Source organism: Crocuta crocuta, unplaced genomic scaffold (assembly GCF_008692635.1).
Source record: "Crocuta crocuta isolate KB4526 unplaced genomic scaffold, BGI_CrCroc_1.0 scaffold374, whole genome shotgun sequence".
In the NCBI taxonomy this organism is placed as follows: Eukaryota; Metazoa; Chordata; class Mammalia; order Carnivora; family Hyaenidae; genus Crocuta; species Crocuta crocuta.
In genome coordinates, this window is record NW_027532613.1 from 2,344,338 (window position 1) to 2,369,027 (window position 24,690).

General features: G+C 42.4%; 1 protein-coding gene across 1 annotated transcript in view; it reads left to right on the top strand.

The window, feature by feature from the left end:
• Nucleotides 1-24,690, top strand: part of ZW10 (zw10 kinetochore protein) — a 30,030-nt gene continuing 5,340 nt past the window's right edge. The window contains exons 1-12 of the mRNA XM_077780513.1: nucleotides 1-188; nucleotides 1,746-1,880; nucleotides 6,619-6,720; nucleotides 6,916-6,993; nucleotides 7,148-7,307; nucleotides 8,856-9,008; nucleotides 9,698-9,889; nucleotides 17,061-17,224; nucleotides 17,787-17,969; nucleotides 22,032-22,270; nucleotides 23,317-23,388; nucleotides 24,048-24,217. Coding sequence (XP_077636639.1) covers nucleotides 84-188; nucleotides 1,746-1,880; nucleotides 6,619-6,720; nucleotides 6,916-6,993; nucleotides 7,148-7,307; nucleotides 8,856-9,008; nucleotides 9,698-9,889; nucleotides 17,061-17,224; nucleotides 17,787-17,969; nucleotides 22,032-22,270; nucleotides 23,317-23,388; nucleotides 24,048-24,217 — 1,753 coding nt within the window. The 5' untranslated portion in view covers nucleotides 1-83. The remainder of the gene's footprint in view (nucleotides 189-1,745; nucleotides 1,881-6,618; nucleotides 6,721-6,915; nucleotides 6,994-7,147; nucleotides 7,308-8,855; nucleotides 9,009-9,697; nucleotides 9,890-17,060; nucleotides 17,225-17,786; nucleotides 17,970-22,031; nucleotides 22,271-23,316; nucleotides 23,389-24,047; nucleotides 24,218-24,690) is intronic.

Genomic DNA, 24,690 nt, shown 5'->3' on the forward strand with positions numbered 1-24,690 from the left:
GCCGCCGGCGGCCGCGGGACCAGAACTGCCTCGCTGGCCCTGGGAGAGGAGTCACCCTGTCCTCGTTGGTTGCAGAAGTGGCGATGGCTTCGTTCGTGACAGAGGTTCTGGCACACTCGGGGAGGCTGGAAAAGGAGGATCTGGGCACTCGGATCAGCCGCCTGACCCGGCAGGTGGAGGAGATCAAGGTGAAGGCCCGGCGGCCGGGGACCGACTGAAAAGGGACCCGGGTCCATTTGTGGAGGGACCCGGAAAGGAGTCGGGGCTGAAGGGCAGACAGAGTGGGTACGAGCAGAGTCGGGCGGGGGTGCCGAGTGGGAAGGATGCGAAGTGAGAGAGCTGGGTGTGTTTGTGTTGAGGAGGGAGCTCCAGGGGGAGCCCANTATAAATTCCTTGGGAGAATGGTACCATTCTCCTCTCTGAAATTTTTGTTGTTCAGATCTATCAACGTGTTTATTAAACTCTGTTCTTTACCCCCAAGAGCTTTGAGGCTGTTGAGTGTTATAGAACTTGTAAAGAGCACTTCAGTGGCGCCTGCTGCCTTGACATTGATACAGACACAAAAAGCAACAGCCCTCCATCCACAGTTTTGGCTTGGTATTGCTGTCCTTACCTTTCCAGTATTTACGCACATCTCTGTTGGAATCACTTAAAATTATGTGTGCCCGCCCGTGTTAAGTCTGGATTTAAGGGAGCAAGTTTGGCACCCTGTCATAAAGGCACAAGAATTGGTTTCCCTAAGAACCCTTGATTTCATTAAAATGGCTTCCTGAATTCAAGAAGCATTCATGTTATTCACATCTCTTCTTTTACACGGCTCTAGGGTTTTTCACCCCTTTTTATATGGTGGAAAGACTATGAAGCTGCCTTAGCACGGCGCCTAGGGCTCCCACCGCTCTGGATCTCACTGTCCTTTTACTAGGTTTCCTTTACCAACGTGCATCTTCCGCCAACTGACAATTACTTCTTGTGCTCCAAGCAGACCCACTATTATTCCTGGTTCCCAGATTTTGTTTGTCATTTCTCCATCTTTGCCTGTAGTATTTCCATCCATTTTTCACCTTCCATCTCAAATGTAGTTTCCTGCGTGAAAAACATCCCCATTTTCCTCCAGCAGCGGCGATCTCTTTCTCATTTGTGTTTCCGGAGGACGTTAACTCTGTTCTTTAATTACATTTTTCTGTTCTGGTGACCTAAGTGTATAGTATCTTTCCTACTTAAAAATAAGTTATTTGTAAGCAGGCATAACTTATCCTGGTATCTTCCAAAGCATTCAGTGATTTGTTGATTGATGAACCTCAAATTAAATTAGACCTTTAAGATCAGGCCTTAAAGCTTTATAAGCAAGAAGTTAGAAATTTGTAAATTGAAGTGTACAGATTATGAATTTAATTTGTCCATTTGCTTTTCTGTTAGGTATATGATTAAAGTTGGCGTCTATAGTCTGAGCTAATCTAGTTCAATATGAAAACTTAAGGCTCCCCTTTTTCTAGCATTTGTACAGCTTTTGGGCACTGGGGAATTTGGTGATTGCTGTCTTCTTGGGTCTAATAATGTTATAGGATCCTTAAGGGTGAGAGAAATGTGTTTTTCAAAGAAACCCATTGGCTCAGAGGAATAGTGAGGGCGTGTGAGTAACTGGCAGGAAGGTTCCAACATGGAGGATTCCTTATGGAAGACGAGCTGTGTATTTTTAATAGCGTTCTCCACTCCTCTCACTGTACTTTTTCTGTCTTATTTTATAGGGTGAGGTGTGCACTCTGATCAGCAAGAAGTACAGCGAATTCCTGCCTAGCATGCAGAGTGCACAGGACCTGGTGACCCAAGTGGATAAGCTGTCTGAGGACATTGACCAGCTGAAATCCAGAATAGAGAGTGAGGTAAGCATAGTTTGTTATATTGGTTAGGTTTGTAGGATGGTAGTTCAGCGTCCTGGTTCCTAAGACAATTCAGTTCTGTGGATAAATTTTTAAGACCTCACTTTCCTTATTGGTAAACGGAAATTGCTGTAGATAATTTGAGGGTAACTGCCAATTTTAAAATAGAAATATTTTCTAAAACTATCATTTAAACAATTTTCATAGTAAAAATTTAAAGCTATAATAATAATGTCTTGCATTTGAATAGCATTTTATAAATTAAAAAAATAATCTCAGAATTTTATAGTCTTCAGAATGAAATAAAAACAGATAAAGCTTAAAACTGGGTCATTTGGCCTTTTCTTTTGTCTCCTTTTAGTTTAAAATGTTAATCATCTCGCTCTCTTTTAATTGAACATTTTTAATTTAATTTTATTTTTTAATGCTTTTTATTTATTTTTTGAGAGAGACAGTGCAAGGAGGGGAGGGACAGAGAGAGAGGGAGAGATAGAATCTGAAACAGGCTCCAGGCTCTGAGCTGGCTATCAGCACAGAGCCCAACATGGGGCTCGAACCCACGAATCGTGAGATCATGACCTGAGCTGAAGTCGGACGCTCAACCGAGCCACCCAGGCTCCCCCAAAATTTTTCTTGTAGAGAGTGCACGCACATGTCAGTGGGGGAGAGGGTCAGAGGGAGAGAGAGAGAATCCCAAGCAGGCGCCACACACAGTGTGGAGCCCAACACGGGGCTCAATCCCATGACCTACACAGTCCCACGGCCCTCAGGTCATAGTCAAGGGTCTGGCGCTCAACCGACTGAGCCACGGAGGCATCCCAGAATGCTCAAACCTGTTAATGGCCAGTGTTCTCTTACATCTGTAGCTAGCAGCCACACTTTTCCGGCCTCGGCATGATCTTGGTCACTTAGCTTTACCCTGTAGAATTGGCTCAATTTGCCAATTACAAACACTCTGCTTCCTGTCATAAAGCCACTTTATCTGGATGCAGAGAGAATCCTTGCCTGTCTCATAATGGGTTACTGTAGGGCCAGTGCTTGCTGTGCTGCTTCTGGAAGGTCTGGTGGGGTTTAGGAATGCTCACCATGTTTGCCGGAATGCTGTCATCCCAAAAGAGGAAAGCCGGTCTGCAAACAAAAATAGCCACTTTATAATTTTAAAAGCATTTGTCCACGTATATTATTTCACCAGAATTTTTTCCCCTGTCTTTTAGTTTTAGGAAACATAGTCATTTGAGGGAAGGAAAGCTGTCCCTAGAGGTTTTAACAGGTGTGAGTTAGAGGCCTTCTACATCTATTGCCAAATTGTTGGGCAGGGCTTGTCGATACCCCCAGATTAAGCTGGTGAAGTGTTTTCAAGGTATCAAGGAAAGACACCCAGGTCTATTCTCGATATGATAGTTACTGAAGAGGGAGAGTGAGCAGAAGTGTTTTTCAGAAGTTCTGTAGAAAATTTTAATCACAAACGGGAAAACTGCTGGTTACCTAGAAACTCTGTTTTACAGCCACTTCATCGATCATGATGATTAGAAGTTTTAGTAAGCATAAATCTGTTACTCTACAACTCTGTCGCAGTTCAAGTAATAGTTTCAAGGTGTATTTGTAATTAGTTGATTGATCAGTGAGTCAATGGCGCGGTCTTAGACTGCACTCTTACGGATGCAGTGTCTGGAACAGGAGGGTCATGGACTGTCCGTATGCTTGGCCGGCCAGATTGTGGTTGGTGGGATTTATTCAGTTCTGGTTATTGTATTTTGAAAGGTGCTCAGTCTGCATGAGAAGGTCCATGCTTAAACATTGTATCGTCAGAAGGACATTGAAAGAAACTAAGGGTGTTTGCTTATCCTTAGTAAGATGCAAATTTATGGCTGGAGAAGTGGAATTACGTTGACTAGGTAGATATGAACAGAGATTTATTCAGTCATTGGTATATTTATTGAGCCATCTGCAAGGTGTGAAATACTGTGGCCGCTGCTGAACAAGACAGTTTTTTATTTCAGTACGCGAATCTCCTGGCTAATGTAGATGACTAAAGTAGTATGATACACGTTAAGTAGAAATAATTCACTTAGGGAAATACAGCCCATCTTGGCTTCTCGTAGGAAATAGTATCAGACCCAAACTTGCAGTGCTTGGTAGTGAGACAGAGGGAAGGAGTGTTTGAGGTGGACACAGGAAGCAGCGTTGCAGAAGCATGGATGTCACGGAGAGGTGTCGCTTTGGGAGGGCTGTGGCGATTCCACATGGCCCATGTCTAGACAGTGTGGTGGGAAGGGACACAAGATGAGAAAAGCAAGGTAAGCAAGGACGTTGTATATCAGGTTAAGCGCTATGGACATTATCTTGATGGCACTGTGGAAGCCATGGAGGATTTTAAGCAGAGTAGTGATATCAGGTTTGGATTTTAGGAATCCCATTCTGCTTGCAGTTTGAAGAAAGGACTTGAGGAAAATGAGAGTGACAAATGAGAAGGCTGTTAAAGCATTAGGGGGAGTTAAGCTAATCAGAGAGAAAGGTCAGTGGTGGCAGTGAAGGAGAAGAGGATGAGGATGAATCTTGGTGACATTTAACAGATAGGACATTTGGGACGTGACGTGAGGAGTGAAAGAGGGAGGAGTCAACGATAGTGGAGGTCNCATCGGGTTTGGATTTTAGGAATCCCATTCTGCTTGCAGTTTGAAGAAAGGACTTGAGGAAAATGAGAGTGACAAATGAGAAGGCTGTTAAAGCATTAGGGGGAGTTAAGCTAATCAGGGAGAAAGGTCAGTGGTGGCAGTGAAGGAGAAGAGGATGAGGATGAATCTTGGTGACATTTAACAGATAGGACATTTGGGACGTGACGTGAGGAGTGAAAGAGGGAGGAGTCAACGATAGTGGAGGTCATTGACGTGTCCTTCACTGCAGTAGAGGATCTAGAGACGGAGCGGGTTTTGTGGCAGCCTGCGGGACATCCAGACAGAGCTGCACAGTTAGAGCGTATTAAGGCGAAGGCTTGACTTCTAAAAGAAATGAAAAGAGAGAGACAGACCTTGAAATGCAGTGGCTCCAATGGCTCTTTAATTGTAGGAGTTTAGGCTATACAGTCAAGAACTGTGAGGGGGGCTTAGATTTTAATCTACATGCACACTAGCTGGCCGGCCCCCCACAAGTTTTCATGGATGTTGTTAGAAGACGTGAGGCTCCTTGGGTGAGAGGTGAAAGACAGTGTATTACTCAGAGCAGCAGGCCGATTGTTAAGAGCCAAGAGAGGGCACAGAGGAGGCACATGTGTTTTCTTGACTCAGACTTGGAAATGGTGCACATCACTTCTGCCTCAGTTTCATTGGTGAGATCTCAGACATGGGGTCACACTCCGTTGCGAGAAGCTAGAATGTGTAGTCTCATGGAGTAGCCAGGTGCTCTTGCTGTGGGAGAGTGGGGAAGTGAATTTTAGATGCCACCCGTCCGTATACAAGTTCGGAGGTTAGGAAGGTGATGTGGACTTGAGGTAGGAGTCCTTAGACATTGAAGCCATGGGAAGGCATGAGATTGCCCAGAGAGAGAGCAGAGAGCACGGTTTCTCACCCTCAGCCCAGTTGATATGTGGGGCTGGATAGTTCTTTGGTGTGGCAGGCTGTCCTGTGCATTGTGGGGTATTTGGCAGTATCCCCGGCCTCTACTCACCAGATCAGTAGAACTCCCTCAATTGTGACAACCCAAAATGTCTCTAGACATTGTCAAATGTCCCTGAATGGGAGTGGGGGAAAAAAAAAAAAAAAAAGATTATTATTTGAGAACCATTGGTTCAGAGTAGGAAGAAGGCCAGGGAGAGAGGAGTATCAATATGTGTGAAGTAGTCAGAGGGAAAATGAAGTTCCCCAAAGAAAATGAATGGCCAGAGAACTCAAGAGAAAAGTCAGTGGAGAGTAATTTCAGGGAATTAAGGGAAAGAAGTAACTGTACTGACAGATAGTTAAACACTGATGATGTGTGCTTTGGATTTAGCAACAAGGAGTTGACTGGTGTTTGGGACACTATTTTGGAATAGTTTCGAATAGATCTGGATGGAAACCAGATCTCAGTGCGTTACAGAATGAATGAGAGGCGGGAAAGTAGAGGCCATGCGTATGGCTCACTCTTGAAAGAAGTTTGGTTTTATGAGAGGGAGAAGACAAATAAGGCAGCTACTGAGAAATGTAGGTGGTTGCCGAGGTGGAGGAAATTTTTCTCAAAGATGGGGGAAATTTCAGCATATTTCAACCTGAAGGAAGGAGGCTTGCACTTATGGGTATTCAGCCAATGTATATTTCATAAATGAAGAATGAACTAGGAAGAGGTAAAGGTACCGAAGGGAGGAAATCATTGATAGTGCAAAGGCCCTGAAAAGGCGGGACAGGGTGAGGGGCGGATTCTGATTTAACACAAAATCCTTCCACTAGAGCCGTCAGCTGTGGAATGAGTCGTCACCTGGCAGCAGGGGGGGGGGGCCCCCCCCTNGTGGATGAGCTCTCTGATGAAAAATACTGCTTAACTTAAGGATAGCTTCCTGGTATTGCTGCAGAGGATCATGGTTTGGACTAAGCGGACCACTTAAGATCTCTTCCTAATACATTCTGTGATTTTTATTTTTATTCCCCTCTTAACCAGCATTTAAATGTCAACACAAATTATGTTCACCTAAGAAAGCTTATTGATTAGCTACAAACGTTTTATTTCTTAGAGAACGTGCAGCCTAAAAGTACTTCTCTTTGATGTGGATTAGGTCCGCCGGGATCTTCATGTGTCAACTGCTGAATTTACAGATTTGAAGCAACAGCTGGAGAGAGACTCATTAGTTCTGAATTTGCTTAAACAGCTGCAACAGGTCAGTAAAACTCAACTCACACTTTAGGGTTTCAGGGGTGAGAAGATTACTTCTCTCCAGATAGTCTCATTGTTAAACGTGTATCATCCCCTGGTTCTAAGGTATTTTTTTCATATTTTAGAAACAAAAGCACATAGACTTGAAATAATAGGAGGTGTAAAATGAAATAGCTAATAACTGTGCTTATCTTTTCAGTTTTCTTCTGCTATTGAAGACTCTAATTGTGCATTAACAGAGAAAAAGTATGTCACTGCTGCTCGGTGTCTGGAAGAGGTAATTACACACTTTCTCCACAGTTTAAGCGATTAGTTCTCTTCTTGTTTTTAGTAAATTTTGTGTTCCGTGTGTGCTTTATCATTATACAAATACATTCTGATTGCCCCGAGTCCAGATGGAATGTCTAACGATGATTCCATTTCACTGCCAGGCACAGAAATGCTTGAAGTTACTAAAATCCAGAAAATGCTTTGACTTAAGAATGTTGAAATCTCTCAGCATGGAGCTCACGATACAGAAGCAGAACATCCTCTATCACCTAGGAGAAGAGTGGCAGAAGCTGATTGTCTGGAAGTTCCCGCCGTCAAAAGGTGCTGCTGACCTCAGGTGGACTGCTTTGCTTCATCTGCCTGAACCCGTGTGGCCTGAATGCCTTCTAAATATCTTATGTCGGTGGATGAGGAGGTTTCATTTATCGGTCTCCCGAGTCGGCACTGCATTCTCCTATCAAGCAGATTGCTTGTTAGGACCCACTCCTCCGGGTTCCTCAAGTGTCCTCACTTCACTTCCCTTACATCCCTCTCGCTGTCCCCATCATGAGGAGGGAGCAGAGAAGATTGGGTGGGTGGCACTCCCGTGATGACGGTGTGGTACAGGGGGTCCCAGCGGTCTAAGACCTCACAGAGTGTCCCCTGTTGTAGGCGCGCCCACTCCCAGCAGCCCTCATCCCCACAGTTTACCTTGGCTAGGAAGCTTTGAAAGGCCGTTCCACTGTTTTCTTTCTTGGTGAGGAAGGAAGACAGGGGGTCAGTGGGACAGGGGTTTGGCTCAATTTTTTTCAGTCCATGGCGAAAAAATAGGGGCAAAACCATGAGATAGGGGGTGCTTTATAAGATGAAGAAATAGGATGACTTTGGCCCTGGCTTTGATTTCGGCTGTTTGGCTTTTGGCCTCTCTGCTCACTTCTAGCTGGGAGCCTTCTTGGAAGTCTTGTTTACACAAAGTAAAACCTCTGAGAGGAGATGTAAAGGACATGCCATTACACCTAGTATATTTTTCTAGTACTGAATCTTGAAAATTTTAGTTTGTTTCAAGGGAAGCTTCACAGTCCCTCCCACCCCCTGTCCCATATCCACGTGGGGCCTCTAACTTTATTATATATGTATGTGTGTACATAGACACACACAAACATACAGGTATGTATTTCATACAAACAGAATATTTCATATTTTGAAGGAAGCAATCTAGAAAATGTGGGGTTCTATTTCCCAGAAGACTGTAAAATTAAGAGGAAATAGCAGGCGTGTTAATACTCTGTTAGAATACACCCTTCTTGTTAAACTTGTTAGGCTGTTCTCTGTACTCAGTAAGAAAGAACATTAAAGAGGAGATCTTAAGTGTGACCAGGACCTCATTTTTCATTCCTTACCTTCATTCAATTCATTTTTAATAAGCATTTATTAGGCACATCATGTTGCTTATGCACTTAGTTTGAATATATCAAAAACAGTCATTTCCTGTTTTAAAGTGATGCCAAGGACATGGAGTGTCATAATTAAAATTTGGTCACAGGGGCGCCTGGGTGGCTCTCAGTCGGTTAAGCGTCCGACTTCGGCTCAGGTCCTGATCTCACAGTTCATGAGTTCGAGCCCCACATCAGGCTCTATGCTGCCGTCATGGAGCCTGGAGCCCGCTTCGAGTTCTGTCTACCCCCCTCTCTCTGCCCCTCCCCCGCTCATGCTCTGTCTCTCTCTCTCCCTCAAAAATAAACATTAAAAAAAATAAAATTTGGTTACATTAGAAGTGTATTCTCATAAAACCACACACTGAGGGATCTCAGTAGAGAATGAGCTCTGAGGAGTGGAAGTGGGAATGTCTTGTATTACTGAGACAGCTGATGTTTTCCCCCTTTCTCTTAGATACCAGCAACGTGGAATCTTGTCTACAGACAGAACTTCATTTATGCATTGAACAATCTCAGAAAGAAGAGAAGACCCCTGGGCCGCCAATCAGTTCGGTGCTCTTGGCATTTTCTATTCTTGGGGAGCTACAAACGAAGCTTAAATCATTTGGTAAGGCATACTACTTTGTTTCGTTTCCATGAGATCTCGGAAGGCTCAAGCGTTCAAGGACTGGCAGAGAAGTCCACAAAATAGTCTCTCCATAATATTGATGATGGATCTAGGGTTTGGCCTCATGGTTCATCAAATGGAATTCTCATAAAAATTACCCTTTTCCTTAAAGGCTTGGCTCCTTTCTTGTCTTTCCTTTCTTCCTTTTTTGTAAACAAGCTCTTGGCTCTTTATTTTACTGGACTTTTTTGAATAAATAAGAACCCGAGGACAGTCTGGGAACCTTCCGCGGTAAAACCTGCAGTACGTAACAAGTGGTGTGTGATTTCACAGCATGTGTATTTTTATTGCTAGGTTCAAAGAGCTTTTTTGGTGGTGTGACATGCTTGCTTTTTAAAAGTTTCTTCCAGGGGCGCCTGGGTGGCTTAGTTGGTTAAGCATCCGACTTTCGCTTAGGTCATGATCTCGCGGTTCGTGGGTTCGAGCCCCGTGTCGGGCTCTGTGCTGACTGCCAGCTTGGAGCCTGGAGCTGCTTCGGATTCTGTGTCTCCCTCTCTCTGACCCTCCCCTGCTCACGCTGTCTCTGTCTCTCTTTCAGAAATAAATAAAACATTTAAAAAAAAATAAAAAAATAAAAAAATAAAAGTTTCTTCCAGTGATTTCTGATGAGCGTTCATACAATTTTTCAGGTCAGATGCTGCTGAAGTATATCCTCAGGCCGCTGGCGTCTTGCCCATCCCTTGATGCTGTGGTGGAAAGCCAGCCTCACATCATTGTTATTCGTTTTGAGTCTGTGATGACTGACTTGGAACATCCGTCACCTTCTGAAGTTTTTGCAAAGATCAGACTAGTACTGGAAGTGTTCCAGAAACACCTTCTCGGTATGTGCCCACATGGCAGCGCGCTCACATTTTTATGTTTGGGAAAAGTCAGTATTGGTTTTAAAAGTAAATACTATTTTAAGGGAGACAAACATGTGCCAAGGTGAATGTGTAGAGGATTGGAGGTAAGTAAATTATGCCATAGGAGTAAAGTTATTACCTTCTTATTTCCTGCTCTGCTTTACGGCTGTGTTCCTCGCCATATGGAGAGTAGGGTCACCAGGGGTACCCCAGATTCTGTACTTGTAAGCAGTACGGTATAGTTACTTAAATTCTGGGATATGCTTCTCCCACTAGACTTGTAACATCACATTTTGGGACTCTTGCTTTAATTATCGGCGGAGCAGAGATGAACCGCGTACTGCTTTACATATTTCGGTGGGAAAATCTCCATTCATCTGATAGACGCAAACTAGATTTAACGTGAGAAATAAATTACATTCCATCTCAGCCGGTTGGGTAGATCTTTATATAGTCACAATCGAGATAGCCAGTATCTGTATTGTTCTGAACAATTATTTTTAGTTGTCATACTGTTAAAAATAAAATGTTCTTCTGGTGTGTTAATACTGTTGTTTTTTAGTTATTTGCCTTACCTTCTTTTTGCTTTTCTCAGTTGTCTTGCTGAATAGTCAAATCAAACAATCTGGATGTGGACAAAATACAAAAAAAAAAAATGCTGGTATTGTTTATATGCCTTCCTGGCAGTCCTTTTCTTTATTTACATAAAATAATTTCTACATAAAGCAAGGAAGGATTTGGTTCTAGCTTCAACAGTAGCAGAGAAGAAGAAAAAGTCTTAAGACTTGTATAACAGAAGTCCAAGGTCGATCTCTTGTTCCTACACTTAGGGAACTAACGCATAGCAATAAACAAGGTTGTAAACTATCCAGGGATTAGGAAGAACCAGAGATCTCTGATGCTTGAATCTCCTCTCTAACGCTCCCATCTGTGGATCACGTCACCAGCCTGAGCGCTGGTCGTGAGAGCAAGGTCGCTTCCTCTTGATGCATTCTGTTCTGTGTCTGGCAACTCTGGAGTTTTATGGAATTTTTGTTGATGTCTTAAAAATCACATCTTCAATATCTATAGTAAATGCTACTGGCAAAACCTCCATTTTGCAAATTAAATCTGTAAGGTAGTTGTTTAAAAAATGGTTCAAAATACATCACTCTGTAATGTCCGCTTCACCGATGCTGTTTCCACCGTGTGGATAGAACACGTCTAACTCCTCTTACACATGATGGACTTCTAAATTCCTTACGGTAGCTGTTGTTTCCCCTGTTTCTTACCACCAATATAAACATCCTTGGGTTTTTTGAATGACATAGTTTCAGGTTCTTCTTGTTTTCATTGCTCTTCTGTGAATATATTCCATTTCTTCGGTAGTCTCACTAAAGTATGGTATTCAAAACAGAACAAAGTATTGTAGGTATAGCGTAAGCCACTTCAGACTAGTTTGCGAGCATTCGTGTTCTAATGCTCAGTTCCATGCTTCTGTGAATATAGCCAAAGGCTTTTTTAAAAAAATATTTTAAATTTTTATTTACATTCTAGTTAAGATACAGTGCAATGTTGGTTTCAGGAGTAGAAGTCAGTGATTCGTCACTTACATACAGCACCCAGTGCTCATCCTAACAAGTGCCCTCCTTAGTACCCATCACCCGTCTAGCCCATCCCCACCCAACTCCATCCATCAACCCTCAGATTGTTCTCTCTCTTTAAGAGTCTCTTATGGTTTGTTTCCTGTCTCTTCCCACCCTGCCATATGTTCATCTGTTTTGTTTCTTAAACTCTACATATGAGCAAAATCGTATATTTGTCTTTCTTTGACTGACTTATTTCACTTAGCGTAATACCTCNGTTAAGATACAGTGTAATGTTGGTTTCAGGAGTAGAAGTCAGTGATTCGTCACTTACATACAGCACCCAGTGCTCATCCTAACAAGTGCCCTCCTTAGTACCCATCACCCGTCTAGCCCATCCCCACCCAACTCCATCCATCAACCCTCAGATTGTTCTCTCTCTTTAAGAGTCTCTTATGGTTTGTTTCCTGTCTCTTCCCACCCTGCCATATGTTCATCTGTTTTGTTTCTTAAACTCTACATATGAGCAAAATCGTATATTTGTCTTTCTTTGACTGACTTATTTCACTTAGCGTAATACCTCCACTTCCATCCACTTTTTTGCAAACGGCAAGATTGCATTCTTTTTGATGGCTGAGTAATATTCCAGTGTATGTATACACCACATCTTCTTTATCCATTCATCAGTGGGTGGATATCTGGGCTCTCACCGTAGTTTGGCTTTTGCTGATATGCTCGTATAAACATCAGAGTGTATGTATCCCTTTGAATCTGTATTTTTGTATCCTTTGGGTAAATACTTAGTAGTGCAATTGCTGGGTTTTAGGATAGTTCTATTTTTAACTTTTTGAGGAACCTCCATACTGTTTTCCAGACCAGCTGTACCAGTTTGCATTCCCACCAACAGTGCAAGAGGGTTCCCCTTTTTCTGCACATCCTCGCCAACATCTTTTCCTGAGTTGTTAATGTTAGCCATTCTGACAGGTGTGAGGTGGTACCTCAGTGTGGTTTTGATTTGTATTTTCCTGATGAGGAGTGGTGTTGAGCATTTTTTCATGTGTCAGTTAGCCATCTGAATGTCTTCTTTGGAAATATCTGTTCATGTCTTCTGCCCCTTTTTTCACTGGATTATTTGTATTTTGGGTGTTGATTTTGATTAGTTCTTTATAGATTTTGGATACTAACCTTTTATCTGGTATGTCATTTGCAAATATCTTTTCTCATCCCGTCGGTTGCCTTTTAGTTTTGTTGATTTTTTCCTTTGCTGTGCAGAAGCTTTTTATCTTTATGAGGTTCCAGTAGTTCATTTTTGCTTTTGTTTCCCTTGCCTCCGGAGATGTGTCTAGTAAGAAGTCGCTGCAGCTGAGGTCAGAGTGTTGTTGTTTGTTTTCTTCTTTAGAATTTCAGAGGTTTCCTATTTTATATTTAGGTCTTTTCATCATTTTGAATTTATTTTTGTGTACGGTGTAAGAAAGTGGTCCAGGTTCATTCTCTGGCATGTTGCTGTCCAGTTTTCCCAGCATCATTTGCTGAAGAGACTGTCTTTTTTCCCCTTGGATATTCTTGGATATGCTTTATCAAAGATTAGTTGGGTATGCTTTTGTGGGTCTATTTCTGGGGTTCTGTATTCTGTTCAATTTATCAAAAAGAAAAAAGAAAGGACCCAAATAAAGTCATGAATGAAAAAGGAGAGATCACAGTCAACACCACAGAAAACAAACTATAAAAGAGAATATTATGAGCAATCATGTGCCAACAAGTAGGGCAATCTGGAAGAAATGGATAAATTCCTAGAAATATATAAACTACCAAAACTGAAACAAGAAGAAATAGAAAATTTGAACAGACCTATAGCCAGAAAAGAAATTGAATCAGTAATCAAAAGTCTCCCAACAAACAAGAATCCAGGGCCAGATGGCTTCCCAAGGGGAAATCTGCCAAACATTTAAAGAAGAATTAATACCTATTCTTTTGAAGGTGTTCCAAACAACAGAAATGGAAGGAAAACTTCCTAACTCATTCTATGAGGCCAGCATTACTTTAATTCCACAACCAAAGACCCCACTAAAAAGGAGAATTACAGACCAATTTCCTTGATGAACAGGGATGCAAAAATTCTCAAGATACTAGCAAATCAAATCCAACAATACCTTGAAATAATTACTCACCATGATCAAGTGGGATTTATTCCTGGGCTGTAGGGCTGGTTCAATATCTGCAAATCAATCAATGTGATTCATCACTTCGATAAAAGAAAGGATAAGAACCACATGATCCTCTCAATAGATGCAAAAATAATCTTAAATATATAAAATTATGTATAAGGATATTTAATATTACCTATATTACTGAAATACTGGAAAGTATTTGAGCCATACTATGGTGCATTATGCCACCATGAAAAAGAAGTGAAGGAGAACTAGATCTGTTGACTGGGGAGATGGCCATGATCTACTTTGAAGTCATAAAAAAGTTAAGTGTAAAATCTGTGACATGAACCCTTTTTGTTGTTGGCATGAATCCTATTTATAAAAAAGAAAGCAGCCCCTTATATGAGGATTGTGTTAGTTTGCTAACAAAGTGTCACAGTCTGTGTGGCTTAAGCAACAGAAATTAATTTTTTCCCAGTTTTAGAGGCTCTAAGTGCCAAGATCAGGTATTAGCAGATTTGGTTTCTCCTGAGCCCTCTCCCCTTGCCTTGCAGACGTTCTTCTCACTTGTCTGTCCTCTGTTAAGTGCACATCCCTGGTGTTTCTTTCTTATAAGGCCACTCACTGGTCATATTGGGTAAGGGCCCCTCCCTTATGACCTCATTTAACCCCAGTTACCTCTTTAAGGCCAGGCCCTGTTTCCAAAGCCAGTCATGTTGGGGGTTAAGGCTTCAACGTACGAATTGTGGGGTGAGGGGGAGTAAACAATTCTATATAGTTCAGTCCATTTCAAGTGTGTGTGCATTTGGCAATTGACGTATATGTGTGTGTGTGTGTATATATGATTCACATATACATGTGTTTATTTGGCAATTCATATATAAATATATATAGTAAGAATGTAAGGGAGGAAGAAGACAAGCCAAACTTAACATTGGTCAACTTGGGTGTGGAGAGAGAAGCTTGTGGGTATGGAGAGGGAAAATTTGGCTTTTTCTTTATAAACCTTAGTGGTTTTAAGCTTGGCAGAATAAGCAAGTTATGCTTTTGCCATGAGGATTTTCTAGAAAATGTCAGTTACAGATTTTTACCAAGGAGCAGAAACTCTGAACATACAAATAACTGTAGAAGAAGTTTGAAAGGCTGTTAAAGACTTGCCTCTGAAAAGGCTACTGTCAGGCACAGAAAGTTTATGGCTAAAAATTCTGTGTATGCTTCAAATTATAGATAATCCTTATGTTAATCAAGCCTTTTTGGTCAGTAGAAAAAGATGAATATGTCCTACTTAATTTTTTAAAAGCCAGCATAAACTAATACTAAAATGTAATAATGATAGTTTACACATAGAGAAAACACTAGAAAATGATTTTATTTTTGGATTATAAATGCAAACATTTGCAAAGTATATTAAGTTAAAGCCAACAATACCATTAAAAAGTTTATTCCAGGAGTGCAAAGATGTTTAGCATAAGAAATCTATCAACTAGTTTATTATGTCAGCATACTAAAAGGGATTATATCATTAGATATGGAAAATATTATAAAATTCAGTACCCTTTCCTAATAAAAAACTAAGTAAAATAAGAATAGAGTACTTTTAATAGTGTGAAATATTTACGATATTTGCTGAAAACATCTCTTAATATTGTCTATTTTATTACCTTTAAAAGAAAGCAGATTTTTTTGTTTTGCTTTGTGTTAGTAGAGTGCAGTTACCATTTATTGTGAAATTTGTGATGTATTTTTCTCCAGTCTCTCTTTTTTTTCCCTTTATTGTTTCAATGATTCTACTAGCCTTTGCACCTTCACTTAATCCTGCATCGGTAGTATGCCTTGTCCATAGTTATTTTTCTTAGATAATTATATTGTAATTAAAATAGTTCTTTCGATTTAATTGCCGTTTACAGTTTATATAGGTATCACTGTAACTTGTGCCGTATGCATAAATATCAGACAAACACCACAGTGTTACATTGGTGCATAGACAAAAAACGATTGTACTGGAACGAGTCTGTTTACACCGAGTGGCTTGGCGGTGTGCATGTGCAGTGCTGGAGGTGGTAGGCGTGCCCGCCATGGGCACAGCAGGTGACAGTAGCTGACGTGTGTGGTGGTTCCAGTAAAGTGACATCTCAGTAGAACCACGAAGTTGTGTTTAACAGACAGTACACTCCTTCCTTTTTTTTTTTTTACCTTAAAATGTTACTCAAATAACGTACAGAGGTCCTGTGTCCCTTGCCAACGTTTTCCCCGGTGTTAACATCCCTTGTGCCTGTGGTACGTCCCGTGTGGCTCTGGTGCGTCCCGTGTGGCTGTGGTGCATCCCGTGTGCCTGTGGTGGGTCCCGTGTGCCTGTGGTGCGTCCCGTGTGCCTGTGGTACACTGTCAGAACCAGCACGCTGCCCGTGGTCCCATTCACAGAGCATGTTCACATTTTACCGGTGTAACCTGCACTCGTTCGTGTGTGCGTGTGTGTGTGTGGTTCTGTGCAGTCTTATCACGTGTAGATCCATCCACGCAGCCACCCCCACAATCTGCTCTTGCCACTGGCGGCGCCATGCTACCCCTTTATAGTCACACACCCTTGCTTCCATTTTTAAACTGAAATTGAAATCAACTAAATTAAAAAAAAATTGCGTTCCTCAGTCCCTCCACATTTCAGGTGCTCAGCAGCAAAATGTGGCTGGTGGCTGTCATACGGGGCAGGGCAGGCCTAGACTATAGACACTGTAAGGTTCTCAAGGCTCTGGGGTAATGTGCCCACTTTCCTTTTAAGGTTCTTCTTCCCTAAGGTCTTCCTTGGTGAATCAGAACTAGGTTACAAATCGCTGGTCTCATTTATGGTTCCTCTTCTCTCTACATTGGTCCTTTATTCGTAACTATTATTTAATTAATTAATAGTATATTTTAAATGTAACCCCATTAAAACATGTTGGAAAAAACCCACACGACATACTTTAGAGAGGTGTTGAGGTATTCTGTTTGCTAGACTGGATACTACGCCATAATGTTAGGTGTTTACTGAGATTTTACTTAGGATAAACACACAGATCCTAGGCAGAGGTGACAGAGGGTGTTTATTCATTATTAAAGCACTGGGATTTTGTCTTAAGTGAGTTTCAACTCGATACACAGAGCTTGTGAGTGCTTGTCACATAAACAGATTGGTAGATGAGCGAATGACGATTACTGTACAGTGTAGACGGCTGAGTAGGGTGTTGTTGTGGAATACGGGCGGTAAAGCAGTGCAGACCCTTCAGCTGAGCAATGAGTAACGTAATAGCTGTACGCCATGCTTTGTCCCACGCAGGCAGTTGAGATAGCTGTAGGATTATCTGTGCTGTTTTCTTCCCCACCATCCTAAAGTGAAAGAATTCTAGAAAACAATCCAGACTGTGACTGGCCGCTTGTTTGAAACTTTTCCTTTTGCTTCAGATTTACCTCTTGATACTGACCTAGAAGATGAAAAGATGACTGAGATCATTTTGGCTGAGCTGCTCGGTGACGTGATCTGGGAGGACTTGTCTGAGTGCCTCATTAAACACTGTTTGGTGTATTCCATCCCGACCAACAGCAGCAAGTTACAGCAGTACGAAGAGGTGAGTGCGGACACCTGGGTGCCTTTCGGTGTCTCTCGTGTTTCTTGGGAGACCTTTTGCTCTTTAGAGACCTCTTTAAACAGATGATTAACAGGAAGTGGAAGCAGGTTTTCCTACTACTTCATTTCTCTCCAGGCTTTCTACCTTTGATTGGGAAGTAGGTTTTCATTTTAAGTATGTTTTATATACTTTGAAAAACAATTGTTCTTTTATACTTGTGTCAATAGCTATAGTAGCTACTGTGTGCCACTGTACTTTTTTGCTTCTTTTTAGCATTTCCACGAACGCTAAGAGAAATGTCTTCATTTTAGAGATCTTTGCTCTTTTACTAGGTAGAGTTAGAAATTTATGTTGAAGGTACTATTAGTGAATTTAAGGCTGGAAAACTATATAATATGTGTATACCTGCTAACTGCTGGTCTGTTCTAAAACTTAAATGACCAGCTGGTCCTTGTTATTTTTTGTACATTGGATTTGAAGTTTTGATATCAGAATGGAGTATGGGTATATAATTCTTTTTTTTCCCTGTATATAATTCTTTTTTTTCCCTTTTCTTTCTCAGATCATACAGTCCACTGAAGAATTTGAAAATGCCCTAAAGGAGATGAGGTTTTTAAAAGGAGATACTACTGATTTGCTGAAATATGCCCGTAACATCAATTCGCACTTTGCTAACAAGAAGTGTCAGGATGTGATCGTGGCAGCTAGAACCCTAATGACCTCTGAGATTCACAACACTCTGAAGGTACTGGGGCTGTTGTGCGTTACATCGTGTTTAGGAAGCCGCTCCTTTCTGAGAGAAATCCGGCAGAATGGAAGAGCCACGAACGCTGAGCTCACTGGGAGAAGTTACTCATCTTGTAAGATGAGTTCTCTCGTTCAGGTGGCCCTGCTCCCTGCCCCTTTCGTGGAATACTGTGGGGCCCAGAGAGGGTAGTGCACCCGAAAGCACTGTGCGCTTGAGAAGCCCATGTGGATTAATTACTGTTGTTGAAATTAGACAATATATCAACCTATGTAGATTTTTCCCTCAGCGTTATTACTTGAGTTTTCAGCACACAATTTTGTAACACATGTGATTGGGCTTCATGAAGTCCAGAGATTATACCCTATTGTGAACATGTTGACTTCATCTCTGAGGCTATGAGAGGCACTAGTTTTGAAGTCAAAATGATAAAAAAAAAAAAAAAATCTATTGTATCAACAGTTACCCGCAATTATTGGACTCTTTAATTGGCATTAAGAGTAATTTACCCCTTTGACCTTAGATAATTCTGTGTAGTTTCTTTTCTGTTTTTTTTTTTCATATTTTACACATATAAAATAATATTTGGTAATTGTAAGGTATTACTTAGATTAAAGTAAAACATAAACTCAAGTAGTCCCTTAATAGAAAATTCTCAGCCGGTTTTCCCCTGTCACGGTGATGGGGACTAGGCTCTTCTTCCCTCCGTCCCTGCTTTTACCACATCCTCCCTTTTCCGTGAGGGTAGCCTGCTACTGTGTCCCCTCAGCAAAACCGTTAATTAGCCACTTGAGGGGCACACATTTTAACACACTTCGAGGTATTTGGGATTGTTAAGGAGCTGCGATCTGCTCCGTACCAGGAACTGTACTGTGGGGTCTTATTTATTTTTTTACATGAATATCACTTGATTACATAACTCTTTGGCACAAAACCCAGTGGCTGCCCATCCCCTGTAGAACAAGACCCAGGAGCCTTACAGCCGCCTCCACAGTCGTGCAGTCTGCGCCGCCACTGCCCCTCTGGCCCCATCTCCTGTGACATGTTCTGACCCCGCGGCACGCACCCGGACTCCTTGCTGTGCCCTGATGTGCTGCGTCTAGTTGGTGGCAGAGCCCTCGAGTCTCTTGTTCCCTCTGCTGGGGACATTTTTTTAAATCTCTCTCTCTTTTTTTAATGTTTATTTATTTTTGAGAGAAAGAGACAGAGAGAGAGCGAGGGGCAGAGAGAGAGGGAGACAAAGAATCTGAAGCAGGCTCCAGGCTCTGAGCTCGCAGCCTGATGCAGGGCTCGAACTCCTGGACTGCGGGATCATGACCTGAGCTGAAGTAACCGACTGAGCCACTGAGCGTCCCAGGTGCCTCTGGGAACATTGTTCCCACAGTTACCTAAGTGACTTACTGCTCTTCCTGGTAACTCTTATTAAAAGTGTGACCTCCTCCTTTTCCTGCACCCTTTCCTTCTTTGTTTTTCTTCATTATCTCTTATTATCTACAAACGTTCCATAGGAATTATTTGGTTTTTTTGGTCTCTAGTAGAAAATTAGCTCCGTGTGGACTTTTTCTTTTTTCCTTCCCCACTGTTTTGACTACTGCTGTATCTCCACCACCACCAAAATACCAGTGCATGGTACTGTGTACTTAGTGCTGAGTAAATATTTGGCAACTGAGTTAATATATGTCCCACTCTCCTGTCTCCTAACTCCTTGCTATAAATACGATTGTTACTGGATTGCTCTGTGACTCCGGGCTGAATCTTTTAACCTTGTTGGACCTCATTTTCCTCTTCTGTCATGTGACAGAATTGAAGCAGCTGGTCTCTGAGCTCCCTACTCAGCTCGTTCTGACATTCTGTACGACTGCATTATCTTCAGGGCGCTGGGGTGGCTCACTCGGTTAATCGTCTGACTTCGCCTCAGGTCATGATCTCATGGTTCGTGAGTTCGGGTCCCACACTGGGAGCCCGGAGCCTGCTTCGGATTCTGTGCCTCCCTCTCTCTCTCTGCCCCTCCACCACTCATTCTCTCTCTCTCTCAAAAATAAGTAAACATTTAAAACATTAAAAAAAAACAAAAACAAAAAAAACAACCTGCATTATCTTTAGGAACCCAGATCCTACTGGTGGCTTCCTCTAGGTCAGGGTTTCTCAGTAGTGGCACTGTTGACTCTCGGGACCAGGCCATTCTTTGCTGTGGGGGCTCTTTTGTAGGATGCTTAATAGTGTCCCCGGCCTCTGCCCACTAGATGCCACTCGCCCGTCTCCCAGTTGTGACTCCAAAAATGTCTCCAGACGTTGCCAGATGTTCCCCAGAGGGCACAATTGTCCCTCCCAGTGAACCACTGCTTGCCTCCATCCTGGTTCTTCCCCTGGGCATCTGGGCCATGGGATTAGATCTCCTAAACTGCGCAGCTTTAAAGAGGCCCTCTGCCTTTTTCTACAAACTGTTTTCAGCTTAATTGCCTTTCATGGCCTTCATCTAAAGTGTCCCCACACAGCCGCTGCTGTGTACCCGCTGTCTTCCCCAGAGATGCGTTTCGTTGCTGATGCCCGTTCTGTGTGAACATTTTTGCCTGCCCGATACCAGGTTAGATCTCCCGCTCTTCCATCTGGGGCTCTCTCACTCTTCTCAAGAAGGCACCTGTTTTGAGTCGTCTGTATTTTGGGCCCATTATTGTTCAGACAAACATCAGCATCTTTTAATCATCTTTCTGATTATATTTTTCGTCTCCTTTCTAATCTGACTCATAAATTTGACTGCCAGTTCCCTGACATTTGTATTCTCATTTAAACCTCTATCTGAGGGAGATATTATCATATACCATTTTATACATTAGGAGGGCAGCTCTGGTGTTTAAACATTCGTCTGAGACTCGGAGCTTTTCCCAGGAGCAGCGTCGTGGGGAAGGCCCGTGGGCGTAGCAGGGCTGCTCTTGCCAGGGGCTCCTTACTGTTTGGTCCCTGTGGCATCTTTGGGAAGCAAGGTGTGAAGACCATTATTGTATAATTCCTTCACTTTACAGTGAGGAAATTGAGGTCTTGGGAGGTTAAATGACTTTGTTAAAAGTTAGGGTAAAAAATACTACAGATGTTTCCAGACTAGCAGCCTCATGTTCTTTCGTTTAGTCTTGATGAGACTAGGAATTTTGATTCTATATAAATGTTAGAGAAGCTTTTTTGGTTTTGGTTTGAAGCTTTGTTTCCTTTTGTGTAGCGGAGGATATGCTAGCCTGCAGGGGTTACTTCTTTGACTAAACCGACACATGTTTTCAGTGGGAAATAATTTAAGACAACAGAACACAAAATTATACGGTCTGCAATAATTTTTTTTTAATATTTTTATTTTGGGGAAAGAGAGAGGGAGAGTGAGGGAGGAGCGAGAGAGAGGGGGGGACAGAAGATCCAAAGCAGGCTCTGTGCTGACAGCAGCGAGCCCGCAGTGGGGCTTGGACTCAACGAACTGCAGAATCATGACCTGAGCCAGGTCGGATGCTTAACTGCCTGAGCCACGCTGGTGCCTCTGAGAAAGATGATTTTTGAAAGTCCTTTCATTTACCTGAATGAAATCTTGGGCCAGTTTCAGAGCTTTTTTCTTTCCAGTAAGATTAAGAGTATGCAGAAGAAATGGAAGAATTGCACAGGAAAGGAGATTCTTTATTTCTTGTGACATGCTCTCACCCAAGATTGAGCAGCCATTAAAATACTGCTGTGTCAACTCAAATCCTTTGATTACTGTAGAGCCACAACTTTATTATTATTATTTTTTAAGTGTTTATTTATTTTGAGAGAGAGAGAGCGTGCCCAAGCAGGGGAGGGGCAGAGACAGAGAGAAGGGGAGACAGAATCCCAAGCTGGCTCTGCAGCGTCAGCGCAGAGCCCGATGCAGGGCTTGATCCCACAAACCTTGTCCTGAGTGGAAACCAAGAGTCAGATGCCTAACCGACGGAGCCACCCAGGAACTCCTGTCGAGCTACAACTTTATCATCGTGCAAGCAACCATCTGATGCTTTTGTTTGAATTGTTCTGAGGAAGGTGCTTTTTCTGTGTTTTATGTTTCAATCTTAGATTACTCCTGATTCTAAGATAAGTGTGCCGGACCTACCCAGTCCTCAGAAGGATGACAAGTCAGAAGTACAGAAAATGTCCACCACTCAGTACAACGAGGTGGTGAATTTAGAGCCTGAAAATACATTGGATCGACATTCCTTTTCTTTGCCCACGTGCCGCATTAGCGAGTCAGTGAAGCAGTTAATGGAACTTGCCTATCAGACTTTACTAGAGGCCACAACCAGCAGTGATCAGTGGTAAGAGTCCTAAAAATGGCAGTGACTTGGTTAAATGTGTGTCTAAACTAGACATTTATTAAGAAAATTAGCTGGAATTCTTTGGGTTTTCTTTATATACTCCTTTGGCAAAATACATTTAGGAGTAACTGTTTTGCCACTTGGCCTTCGCATGGCCATCATGTGAAGGAAATATACTAGACCAGAAGTTAAAGCTGCAAGGCAGTGTCTCCTACGTCTTTTGATAACACAGAACAGTAAACAATAGTTTGTATGTCACGTATCTGTACTCATTCTTTCCTCTAAAAGAAATAGTTTTGAACAGGACGTACAGAAACACCATTACATGACAACTCACTTCTCCATCACCAAACCCTGAATGGCAACATGAGGTTATCGTAGTAATCGAGTAGTAGTAACACTGTTTTGGGGTGTAGTAACCCTGACTTGTTTTTCTAAATCTTTGTGGAATTCCTTTGTATTCAAGGTACGTAGTTTAAGATGTTCTTATATGGAAGTAAGCTGTACAGACCTTATATTTGCTCAAGTGCATTTTAATAATAATCTTTAGGTATTCTAAGGCCAGATTTAAAGGGCAAAAAAAAATTGAGGTTAGAGTCTATCCTAGAAATGTTGATTCAACTCCTAGCATTGGAGTAAGAAGGAGAAAAGGTGAAAGCTGACAGTCAGACCGACTCAAAAAGAACCAAATGAATGCCTTTATGGACACCTTGCCCTTTGCAGAGAGCGGCCCTGAGTAGGTGACATTTGCTAGAGGCTTAGCTCCATTTGTTACTGAAGGGATGATCTGGGTACCGGCAGATTGATAATGGGAAAGAGGCTTTGGGTTAATGCTGCTCTTCTTGAAATTATTACCAGGTCCACGTTTTTAGAACTGCAGTCTAGTTAGTAAACACTGGTTGAAGATCTATTCCCATGTAGATGAATGGCGTTTTCAGTAATGACCAAGGCAGGTGCTGAGGAGATGACTAATGTGTACTTGGTTTGAGTTTTTTTTCCCATTGCCAATACCCTCATGCATTTCTGTTGAAACTGTTTTTCATTAGTGCCGTTCAACTTTTCTACTCGGTGAGGAATATCTTCCATTTGTTCCACGATGTCGTGCCAACATATCACAAGTAAGTGCCCCCGTGTCTGACTTGTGTGTGATAGTGTAGGTCTAAAGTGTTTGTAAGTTGGACTAAAATCGGTCGTTTTATATTCCCACCAAAAACATTTTGGTTCCTAAAATTCACAATTAAATGCAATAAGCCATTAAAAAACATGTTTAAGGAATATTAGTCATTTGTTAGTAAAAGTCTAAACGTCTATATGTTTTAAAATTTCCCAGCTGACTCTAAACTGTAGCCAGTTTGAAAACTGGAGAATTAGAAGAGAATTTAGTGGTTCGTTACATACATGTAAAAGGAATTTGGAGGAAGGGCAGGAAGTCCCCACTTCCACACACTTGTCATTGTCAGACTTCAAGGGCATTAGTATACTCAGCTCTGCTAGGCTGACATACAGAGGCGACTCAGGTCACCACTGGATTCCCTGGCTCGCTTTTTTGTGTTTGTCCCCGGGCCAGTCTTAGGGGATCAGGCCGCACTCAGGCGGGATGCTGTCCCCGTGAAGGGGGTGGGGGTGTTGAGGCCGCATCTCGTCACATAGTGACGTCTCCCCACTTGTGCGGGAGACGGTTCTTAAAGCCTGGAAGTGCCTTCAAAGGGAAGTAACTTTTCCTCCACCTCAGCTTCAGTAACTGGTGATTCTTTTTCTGCCCCTCCTGCTGGCCTAGGGAGAACCTGCAGAAGCTGCCACAGCTGGCTGCCATTCACCACAACAACTGTATGTACATTGCTCACCACCTACTGACCCTCGGGCATCAGTTCAGACAGCGCCTGGCGCCCGTTCTTTGTGATGGCACCGCCACCTTCGTGGATCTGGTCCCCGGCTTCAGGAGACTTGGTAACAGGATGCTTCACTTCAGGAAGCCGTACTGATGATGCAGCCCCTCGGCCTAGTCCCTTTGTAATTTGTGACAGAGGCGGCTAGAAATTGGGTGGTGGTCCTGAGCTGTACTGGGGAGTGGGAGAGTGTTTCGTTTGCACGGTTCCCAGTCATTTAATTTGCCGAAGTGAATGCAGTCTCCGTGGAAGTGTTACTTTTCCATGACACGACTTCATGGTACGCCAGAGTTCCATACTGCCTTGCTGGTGTGCAGTGAATTTACCAAATTAGAGTCACGTCAGTAGAGTGACACATAATGAGACTTGTATTGTGATAATTCCGCCAGTATTGTCGGTAGGAGCTTACTAACGTGAGTGCGTGTTCCTTACAAAACCTCAAGATAGCTCCCCCCTGCCACTCAGCTTTACTTGGGATTATTAAAACTCAAAGAAATGAAATGTGGAAGACGTCAATATGTTTACTATAAAGAT